General features: G+C 44.8%; 1 protein-coding gene across 1 annotated transcript; it reads left to right on the top strand.

Moving 5' to 3' along the window:
* The first annotated feature begins 266 nt into the window (after window positions 1-266).
* Window positions 267-10,216, top strand: CCDC125 (coiled-coil domain containing 125). The gene is made up of 12 exons (XM_014889978.2): window positions 267-454; window positions 648-1,026; window positions 2,051-2,109; window positions 2,764-2,850; window positions 3,694-3,771; window positions 4,452-4,537; window positions 6,141-6,223; window positions 6,769-6,884; window positions 7,324-7,431; window positions 8,414-8,585; window positions 9,663-9,796; window positions 9,887-10,216. The coding sequence occupies exons 2-12, from the start codon at window positions 756-758 to the stop codon at window positions 10,166-10,168; spliced, it is 1,476 nt and encodes a 491-aa protein (XP_014745464.2). The 5' UTR covers window positions 267-454; window positions 648-755; the 3' UTR covers window positions 10,169-10,216.
* The last annotated feature ends 251 nt before the right edge of the window (window positions 10,217-10,467 follow it).

Below are 10,467 nucleotides of genomic sequence, written 5' to 3' on the forward strand. Positions count from 1 at the left end.
TGTTACACACTTACAACTTTTTTAGTCCAAATTTGCTATTGGTATTTTTTGGTGGGTTTTTTTTGGTGACACATGTGGAGCAATACTGCCACAGGAGTTTGGTGTTATTATAAACTAGAATAGTGAGAAACGATGTGTTTCCTTGGAGAATTGGTCCCGGGCAGTGTGGCAGAGGCTGGGCTGCAATAGGAAGCAGGTGGAGGGTGTTGTGTGGGGTGTCAGGACAGCCCATCCGTGCCAACATTGGGAGCAGCGGCCGCGCCTGCTCACCTCCGCTGGCGTTCCCCACGCCGTCCGAGCTGTGCTGGGCACACTGGGGCTGCAGTATGGACCGCTGATTTAAAAAAAACGAGAATAAACAAACCGCTCCTTGCGAGCAGGCTGCGGGCAGCTCCCGGAGCCGCTCCCGGAGCCGCCCCGGGGCGGGACCGGCACCGCCGGTGCGGGCGAGCAGGTGGGTCGGGGGCTCGGGCCGGGCCGGGGGGACACGGGGTGGCCCCGAGGGGGTGTCCCCGAGGTGTCCCCTCCCCGGGCCGGGGTCTCACGGCGGGCGGCAGCGGCGATTCGGGCAGCCCCGGTTCCCCGGTGGAGCGGTTCCCGCTCGGGGCTCGCCCTGCTGCTGTAAACAGCTTTTCCTGTTTTTCCAGAGAAAATCTGTCCTTGCGGGAGGCGCTGTTCACCGGTAGGTGAGGGGCCCTCAGAAAGGAAAAGAAGCCCAAGCCAACCAAAAACCCGAAAAGGACCAGAAGAAGAAGATGGAGGAAGCAGAAGAGGATGACATGACATGTGGAGACTTGGGAAACGGACTTGGGAGAAGACCGGGAGGTGTTTATGAAGGGGAAAACTTACAGAACTACTATTCAGTTAGATCTAGGAAGGGATCTGAAAAGACTTGTAATTCCCCCTTGTCAGCAAAGGTAGCAGAAGAAAGCGATGCTGCAGCTCTTCCTGCTCCAAAACGGAACAGCTTTTATGATGGATCCCTCAAAAAACCTGCCTCTAGTTCCACACGACAGAATAGCTGTGGTAAGAGTAATTTGGGAGTTAATTATTCACCCTAGGAAAGTTTTTGTTAGTGAAAATGAGCCGTTCAGCTGCCTCACAAAGTGTCATCAAGTTAAATTCAAACCACTTGCCAAAATCCCTGGAGGGTTCAGTGCCTGCTGGGACTCTCCACCTTCCAGAACATGAGCAGCAGAACTACTTCTCAGTGGTCGAGGCCGTGGCCATTCCTAGTGCAAAATGTCCAGTTTTAAAGTGTTTGATTTTGCATTTGAAAGTGACATTTAGCAAAGAGCATCCTGCTTTGTTTGAGCACGTTGAAGTCTTCCTAAAGGTAGCACCTAAAGCTTGTAGCTAAAAATTCAAAATCTTACTTGCTCTTTAGTTGAAATTAGTGAATTAGCTTCCTCTAGGGAAGTCGTTTTTAGAACCTGCCTTGGCATTCATCTTCCTTTTTTGTGAAGGCAATGCTGCTGTAAAAACAATCACGTGTAGGCAGTGCTGTTCATTACAGTCCCACTGCTTTCCTGTCAATTTTTAATACTTTGACTGGGGTATTTTTGTGTAACTTGCTTATCTCTCTCCTTTAAACAATTCCCCATTATCCTGTCCACAGAAAGCTGAACTGTCTCTGTCTCTTGAAAATTGCCCATACTTCTAAATAGTGCTGGCTGTTGTTCTGGGTATGGATGCTGAAAAGTTGCAATCAGAAAAGAATATAATTTTTTGTTTGTTTTTCTAGTCAAGACGGAAATTTTGTTAGCTTTATTTTAAAGGAAGTTATAAAATGTTTGCCTTTACTTTATGTCTCTTTACAACAGACATTTTTCCCCATTTCACATCTTTAACTGCAAAGCAATGTGTTTGAAGTTCGTATTGATGTGTTTCTTAAATCTGTTTATTAGCTCCACGAGAAAAAAATCCCGCAACACAGAGATGAAAATTCACCTTTGTACTTTACCTATTTTCAGAGTAAAATCCTCTTGGTTTTTTTTCTCTTTAAATATTATGGTATCTTATAATTTAGTATCCTCTATTAATCCTGCAGAATCTCATACTGAAGTGTCAAATGAAGACCTAAAGCAACAACTTCGGGAAGCTCTGGAGGTTGGTAACAGTGCCCGGGGTGCTGCTCTCCAAATCTGCATTTCCTTTCAATGTTGCAGGAGGATCTTGGCATGCTGAGAGACTTGGATGGACCCAGGTTCTTGAAATTAAGGCAGGGGTTGGAAGCTTCATTTATTTTTATGCCAAAAAATTGTAGTGCGAGGTGGACTTTATATTCTGGGGGGGGTTGTTTGTTTGTGGGTTTTTTTTGAGGGGACAGAGAAAGTATTTTTAAAGATGTAGAGAGTATTGAAGGTATTGCTGCACTTTTCTAGCAGATGTTTCTGTTTTACTAAGCTTTGGGGCTTGAAAATCTGTAGTGTAAACAATCTTTGGATTTTTAGTCTGCATTTTTGTTGAAAGGTAGTTAACAGTCCATTTTGATTTTACTGTGGTTAAATGTGTTGAGGTGTTGGCATGACAGCCAGCTGACTTCAGCTGTAAAAATACACAATGCACTGTGTGTAAAAATGTGAAGTGTAAAAACCCCTCTGCACTGTGTTCTTTAACCTCAGGTGAGCCCATGAAAAGACATCACACAGGTAAAACAGAGGTTTGTTTTTTGAGGAGGCAAAATTTACATTGGTTTTACAGTCGAATCTTAACAGGATTACCTTGGCTTTTACTCCATGTATCTGCTTTGTTTTACTTCAGGAACTTGAAATTTTGAAAGTTGAGCTGGAAGCATCTCGAAGACAGCTTGAAGGAAAAGATGAAGCCCTGAGAATCCTGCAGAGCATGGTAGGAGCTGTTCAGAAAACACTTGGTGGTAACAAGGAGAACAGACAAAATCTTCTGCTGCTCCTCATCAAAACCTCAAAAACATTAAGGCCTTCCCAGGGCTGCAGTTTGAGTCATTGAGTCTGCAGGTGTCTACAGACTTGCCTCTGCAATTTACTGGAACTAGTGTGTTATTTAAGAAGAATTTACCGTTGTAGCAATTCTCATAATTTTACCTTTGAGGATCCTCGAGGATCTATCTACTAAATATACAATTAAGGCCTTTTTCCAGTCCCTTATAATGGAGACTTTGCCTGTGCTTGGAATCCTGCTGCAAAGCATGAGTATGTTGAGTTGGCTGCTCCATCTGCTGCCCTGCAGGACAATGTGCCTTAAAATGTCAGGTCGTTCTTTTGTTTGTAGTATTTTTATTCTCTTTCACAACAAATTCTGCTGAAAATCAGTTCCTGGGATTTAGCCTACTTGCATAACCCATTTCTAGTTGTCTCGTTTCTACCCTCACATACTTGTAGCACGTTAGGCCTGGATCAGAGCTTAGGTGTGTTGTAACCCAGTTTTTTGAGGTGTGATTTCCTGCACGAGTCCTGGAGAAGACATGATCTCGAGTGAAATGATGCTGTCGGTAGCAGAGGTTATGGGATTGAAACCCAAGTTTGTTATCCAAATTAGACTTGAGATCAGAACCCTCTGGGGCTCACAGGCAAGTTGCTGGTGTTTGTAACTCTGCACACTGCTGTTTAACTATGAACGTGAACTCTCTAGGTTCAGTTTAACTCAGTTTAATCACAGTATTTGACAGAGCTGCATTTTGGGTTTTGGTTTGGCTGTTGGTTATTTTTGCAGGCAGTGTTTGATAAAGCCACGAGCCATACAAAAGCAATGCTTCAGAAAACTGAGGAAGAAAAGAGGACTCTAGAGAAGGTGAGTGTGGGAGTTTCCTTCACACAGAGAAGCCCATGGCTATTAAAAAGGGGTTATCAGACCGTTTGTTTCAATCAGGGCATGTCTGACATTAATTCCAGGGGGTTTGTAAAAGGAATTCCCGTTCCTTTCCAGTAGGAAGGGAAATACTAATTTATCACTCTTCTGATCTATTTTGATTTTCATGCTATAATGACAATATCGGAAAATTGCCAGAGCTCCTCCTGTACTTTCAGCTGGTGTTTGTTGTGGGTTTCAGTTGCTCAGAGTGAGCTGCACAGCTCCTCAGTGCTCAGCTGAGACTTCCCAGGAGCTCTGAGAAATGGGTGCCCAGTTTTGGTAGGGAAGGTGCAAAGGAGGAGGGAGGTGGTTTTGTGCTCCCCTGTTAAAATTAGGTTTTGTTTGTTCCCCCTGCTGTTGTTGTGTTCCATTTAATATGAGTGGGACAGGGAGATGTGACAGCGTGGGTTTGTCTTTGTTGGAGGCCTCTGGAAGCATTAGTTGTGCAGCAGAGACTGGAGTCCCTAGGCCCGGGATGCAGAAACTTTGGTGTCTGGTTCCAAATTTGATGTTAGCAGTGTCACAGATTGCCACTGAGATCTCTGCCAAACCCAGCACCCCTGGCTCCTGATGATGGGAGCCCTGCAAGGAGCTGCTGCAAGTTTGCTTTGTTTCCACAGGAAATAAATATCTTGCAATGGGAAATTGAATTTGATCAGGACAGATTTAAAAACATAGAAGACACCTGGACAGAAAAATATGACAGGTATTTGACTTACACTGTACATCACTGGGGTTTTTGTTTGATTTTTTAAAAATTGCACTGAGTGCTCTCTGTCATCTCTTTTGTGTTCCAAATTTGCTTCCTTAGGTTCTTTGAGGATTTTGTATTTTCCCAATTCCCTTCAAAATTCTGGAAGATTTTGATTTTTCACACTAGTCACATTTGTATTTTTCAATTAAAACTTCTAGCTCTGTTGTCCTGACTTTTTTTTTTTTTTTTTTTAGGTCTGCAGGCTGGCTTTGCTAGGCTGAGTTTTATTTCATCATATGACCTTAGCCAGCTGGGGACTGATTATTCTTATTTACCTTAACTGTAGATGAGGCAGAGAAAATCATGTTATATGCATGCATGTGGAAATATAATTTCCTGGTTAATGATTTCTTTATTGTCTTGCACTGTACGTCTGGGCATGAGTGCAGGTAAAATGCAGTGGTTTAGAGAGAGGCTGTTCAAGAGGTTCTTTGTTAAATAAGAGTGACTCTGGGTGGACAGCAGGTGTGGTTGGGCAAGAAGAATGTGCCAGAGGCAGTAAACTAATAATACATAACAGACCTTGAGAAATGGGACCAGCAGACTCACTCATCTACATGTAGGAATTCTATCTCTGAAGTCTGCCCGTCAGATGGGCTGTTTTTGTCGTTATTTATTACTATTATTGCTGTTGTTTTTACAATTCATCCTATGTTTTTATTGAAATAGGTTTCAACTTCGAATTAAAGAGTAAGCCAAAAGTTTACAAACCATTCTGTCGTAGGTAGATTTATCAAGGGGTGCCTCTTGAAAAGCTCTCTGGCTTTCCTGTCTGAGTAGGCTGGAAGTGTAGCTGTGCAGTTTGGAGCCACAAAACTGGTGTTTTGGCTGATGGAAGATACAGAGAGAGCTTCAGAAAACTGTCAGCCAGGGGCTCAGCCTGCTTTGCAGAACATCTCATATTTTTCTGATAGTTTTCTGACACCTGAGGCAGCAGGACAAGAAGAATGTGCATTTTCCATTGTTTTTTCCCCGACTGAAATAATTCAGACTAGGCTGCATTTGCTGACAGCTGAGGAGATGCACCAAATAAATTGTATTGCTGTGACATTTAGGACGTCAGATTGCCACTGTTCTGTTCACGAGGGAAATACTTCAAGGAAAAATGCATTACCAGTGCATATTGTGTGTTCTCACGTTGCAACACCTGAAGGCACAGCAGTTCTTGAAAACAGGATTCAGACTACAGGAAGTTTACAGACCAGAGCTGTCACACCTCTAATAGCAGTTTTGTTCCTTCAAGGAAGTAGGACATTTCTAGCAAGTGTTTCACAGGTTCATAATTAGCAATTTCTTTGCATTTCTGAAATGTGGCACTTAAACTCATCTCTTGTTAAAACTGTGGGCACTGCCTACTTACACATGAATTATTTTTTCTCTTTATTTGTATCTACTACTCCTTTCACTTTTGATTTTTTTATTCCATCTTTTAAGAAATCTCAGTTTTAATTTGCAGAAGTACCATGCTTTAACAGGTTATTTTTTCAATTACTGAGTGCCCACTTAAAAACTTTTTTTTTTTTAATATAATAAAGCCATTTTCTAACTTCTACAGGATATACTGTGAAAATGCAGCTCTTAAGGAAGCATTGAAACTGAGGACAGAAGAAGTTAAAACACTTAAAGCTGAAAATGCAAGTAAGCCAGCAACAGCTATTCCCCTGAATACACTGTTTTTCAGGAATAATTCAGGATTTATCTGTGATGGAAGCGTCCTGTGGGGATAAATGTCTTGTTACTGGAAACCGATCTTAGGGGATATGCAGAAGCCTGGAAATTAAACTGGAAAGCAGCCAGGGCAGCCACTGGATCAGAGGGCTCGAGTCTCTTTCCTTTGTTTTTACCTTCCAAAAAGCTTTAAAGCAGCTGACTTAAATCATTACTTCCCCAGTGTTGTGCTGCTCTAAATGAGAGGCTGCCTGGCTTGTGAGTGTACAAGGAGATGAGCACTCAGTCCTGAGGCAGAGCAGTACAGGAAATGGTCTCTGTCTAAGTGGGTCATTACTTCTGGGAGAACACAGAAGGAGGAACAACTGGGATATGAGTTTCTTTCTGCACTCTCATCTTGTTCCCAAACTGATGCTTGAACTGTAAAACTTCTTCATTCGGGTGCAGTTGAACCCAGAAATTAAGAAATCAGAGCAGCAGGTTTTTGTAATCTCTTTCTTTGTTTTATTTTGTAGTCCTGAACCAGCAGTGCTTGGAATTCCTTGCAATGCTGGATGTGAAGCAGCAGAAAGTTGTTCAGGAGAGCATGTCGTTGAACAGAGGTGACATTACTGATTTTACAGGTCTTGAAGTAAGTATTGCCTATGTGTTTTTTCCAAGTAGCTGCTTCAGAGATATGTTTGTGTTCAAAATACATGGAGAGAAATCATTGCTCGTTACATATCCCTTTATTTGAGCCCATTTCTAGCTAAGTAGCACATCCCTTTGTGTTAATCAATGTTGTTCTTCCCGGTCCACCTTGCAAAGAAATATCAGACAGAAGAAGGCATCAGGCCATATTCCACAAGCTTATTTTCCTTCTTCCTAGCACTTCAGCCCTTCTTCCTCGTGCTTTACTGAGCACAGCAGTGTCCCGTGAGGGCTGCAGGGTGTGGCACACCCACCTGTCAGGTTCTGCCTGAAAACACGCCTCTCCTTGTGACTCAGCAGCCTCCCCTCCTGCACCTGTGTGGTGTCAGGGTGGTTTTCTGCTGGCAGGTGCTGACCCGTGCTTTGCTTTGGGTTTTCAGCTGGCGGTGCTGGGAGCCTGCACCTGCAGTCCTGCTGAGGGACAGCCCTGTTCCTGTGCCAAAGTGGCAGCTCTCACTCGGAAGCAGCTCCTGCATCTCAAGCAAGAGGTGACAAAGCCTGGCTGGGTGGGGACAGGGAGGGGTTGCTCCTGCACCAGTCCTAACAAAGCCAGGAACATTCAGTCAGTGCTTACACAAACTCAGGTGTCTCACAACCACAATCTATCTCAGAAATAGTGCAGACTTTGTTTGTGGTGCTTGCAATGCCATAGATTTTACTGGTAGAAAAAATTGTAATTATATCTACTCAGCTTTACTAGTTAAAATAATTCTTTTCCCTTTTCCCCATATGTTTTAATCTGGTACAAGATAACCCACCCTAAGTGTGTGCCTTCCATGAGTGTACACACTGTGCCTGTGGACTGACACTGAACCTTCTCCTTCCTTCCCTCCTGGCAGAGCATTTCACCCTCCCTCGTGTTGGCATCAGCACCCACACCCCCCTCACCCAGCTCGGTCAGCAAGCTGGTGGTGCTGGAAAATACCTATTTACCTCACACTTGAAGCAATTACAGGAATTCCGAGCTCCTGTTTCTTTCCCTATTTGGTGAAATTGTGTGGATTAAGAATTTTTCTTCTAATTTGTCTTAGACTCTGCAAATGTGGTAACCATCCTTGTGGTCCTGCTGCAGAACTTCCAGTTGACTAACTGGTTTTGAAAATAGGTGCTGGCCTGTTCCTTATGATCCCTGATACGGATTCCAATCTCTTGGCTCCTTTTTCTCCTGGCCCAGCAGTGATGGGACATGATTTCCTTCCTCCAGCTCTTGTACATGTGCAGAGATAAATAAATAGACAAAGATGATTGTGTAGTTGGCTGGGGATGTGAACATGTGCAGACAATGAAGAGTAAGGACTTTAATACATATTTCAAAATATGTTTCTTTACATGTCAGGAAAACTCTTTGGTTCCTGGTATTTCCTTAATTATATTTACTTACAAGCTGTCTGTGTCTTAATACTAATTTTAAATCTGCTTTTGCTTCCAAATTAGCTAATATGCTTTAAATTTTCCTGGAATTAAAACCAGGTTGAAAATCTGAAGAAGAGTAAAGATGAAGCCTATATCATGGCAGACGCCTTCAGAATTGCATTTGAGCAGCAGCTGATGCAGAGGAAGGACCAGGCCCTGAGGCTGGCAGAAGTGATAAACGTGAAGAAGGAAACCAGATTTGCAAACTGGAGACGCCTGCGAGGCACTGGTAGCTGGGCAGTCTGTGTGTCTGGGGGCTCAGAAAAGCTGACATCTGGCTGTGCTTTACGTGCCACCAGCAACTTCTCTGCTGCTTGGGTTTCTTTTCAAATGAGCTCTGTGGAGGAGTTGGGGAGGGAGGAGAAATGCAAAAAAAAATATATAGTTGGAGCTTTTTTAGCTCCAAATGGGGTGTTGAGCAACCTGGTCTAGTGGAAGTTGTGTGAAAAAATGAGCCTTAAGGTCTCTTCTAACCCAGACCATTCCATGATTCACTGGAGTACTAAATAGATTATTTTTTGTCTCTTTTTCCTTAAACATTTTTAGCCTTTTATTATGCATGTGTATCAACAGTAGTTTTTCTTGATGTCCTTACACTAATGCAGAGTTACAAAGCCCTGTGTAAAAGAGGAAGAATTATAATCTCTAAAGTAGCAATAATTCTAATAATCTCTTATTCTTAAAAAAAAAAAAAAAAAAGGATAAAGAGAAGTATTTAAGTGCTTACATCATGATGGAAACCACTGCAGACTTCAGGAGTGGCACAATATATTTATTTTGACTGTTGGCCTATAACTGCCAGGCTAAGAAGTGTGGTGTGTCTCCCAGATTCCTTGGGCACTCCTGGGGTGTAGCACTACAGCAACATAACCTTGAGCAGCTGTTTCCCCTGTGCTGACACCACTGCTTTCACACTCTGTTACCTAGCCCATATGTTCCATAATTTTAACGTATTTTACAATTTCTGGAAATCCTACAAACTTGTAAGTGGCCTGTGTCAGAGAATCTTTGGGGTTTTTTTAAGCTACTCACTGATTATAAACAAATTACCGTGAATTATTGTTTAACTGGGGTGCCAAAAGTGCATTTTCCACAGAGCAAAAAGAATTCTCGATTGGCCCACCTGTGAGGTCTGTGTAACCTTTATGTGACAGCAGGAGCAGTGCTGCCATGTCCCGTGCAGAGGGACAAGCTGCAGCTTGTACTACCCTTTTTCAGATCATTTGGATCCAGGTTTACTTTATCCCAAAGTCTTTTTTTCCCTTCCTGAGCAATTCTGCAGTCGATGCGTTTCTGTTTTCATCAGAGCATGTCAAGCTCCTGGGGAACAAGAGCAGCCTGGGGCGGAAGCTGTCCAGCCTGCTCTCGTCAGATGGGGACTGCAGGAAGGTGGAGGAGCTGGACAATCCCCACGAAATCCTGCGGATGCTGATAGATCTGGTCAGTATTTGGTTCGACTCTGCAGAGCGCGCGCGTTTGCCGGGCGTACACCCCTGAGCTGACCGATGGCCGCTGTCCTTTCTGTTGAAGGTGAACGACAAGGAGGAGGCCCTGGCGCACCAGCGCAAAGTCAGCTACATGCTGGCACGGGCGGCCGACGCCGGGGCGGCCGGGCCGGGGCAGGACACGGCTGGAAGGTGTGGGCTCGGAGCCCTCGGCCCCCCGGCCGCCCCTCACGCCGACGGCCATCGCCTCCCCGCGCCCAGCTGTGCTGCCCTCACAGGAGCAGCCCCGGCCCTGGGGCTCCGCAGGCCGCGCTCCTGGCCCTCAGCACTCGGGGATCCTGAGGGACCGCGCGAGCTCTCGCTGTAGGAGCAGCGTGCTTTGTGATAAAGAAGCTTCTTGTGGAAACACCAGAAACTGTGCTGTGATGGCGTCACTGTGGGCTGATGTCACAGCGCGGGACCCCGGCGTGTGAGGGGCGGCGTTGGCCAGTTCAGCCAGGGAAGGGTCTGCTGGCTGCCCAGGCCTGCCCTGAGCCCACGGTGTCCAGTGATGGGGAGAGTGACGTCACTGTGAGGGTGTGATGTCACCGGAACAGGCAAGGCCTGAGGTGGGCTGATGGCGCGGAAGTGACGTTACTGTGGGGGTGTGATGTCACCGGAACAGGG

The sequence above is a fragment of the Sturnus vulgaris genome, chromosome Z, assembly GCF_052056855.1.
Source record: "Sturnus vulgaris isolate bStuVul1 chromosome Z, bStuVul1.hap1, whole genome shotgun sequence".
NCBI classification, from domain to species: Eukaryota; Metazoa; Chordata; class Aves; order Passeriformes; family Sturnidae; genus Sturnus; species Sturnus vulgaris.

What these genes read in the sequence shown, in the direction of transcription:
- CCDC125 (XM_014889978.2), top strand. Translation starts at nt 756, where the DNA reads ATGGAGGAAGCAGAAGAGGATGACATGACATGTGGAGACTTGGGAAAC. An exon ending in CACACGACAGAATAGCTGTG is followed by an intron (nt 1,027 to 2,050) that starts GTAAGAGTAATT and finishes TTAATCCTGCAG; the next exon opens with AATCTCATACTGAAGTGTCA. An exon ending in TGAGAATCCTGCAGAGCATG is followed by an intron (nt 2,851 to 3,693) that starts GTAGGAGCTGTT and finishes TTATTTTTGCAG; the next exon opens with GCAGTGTTTGATAAAGCCAC.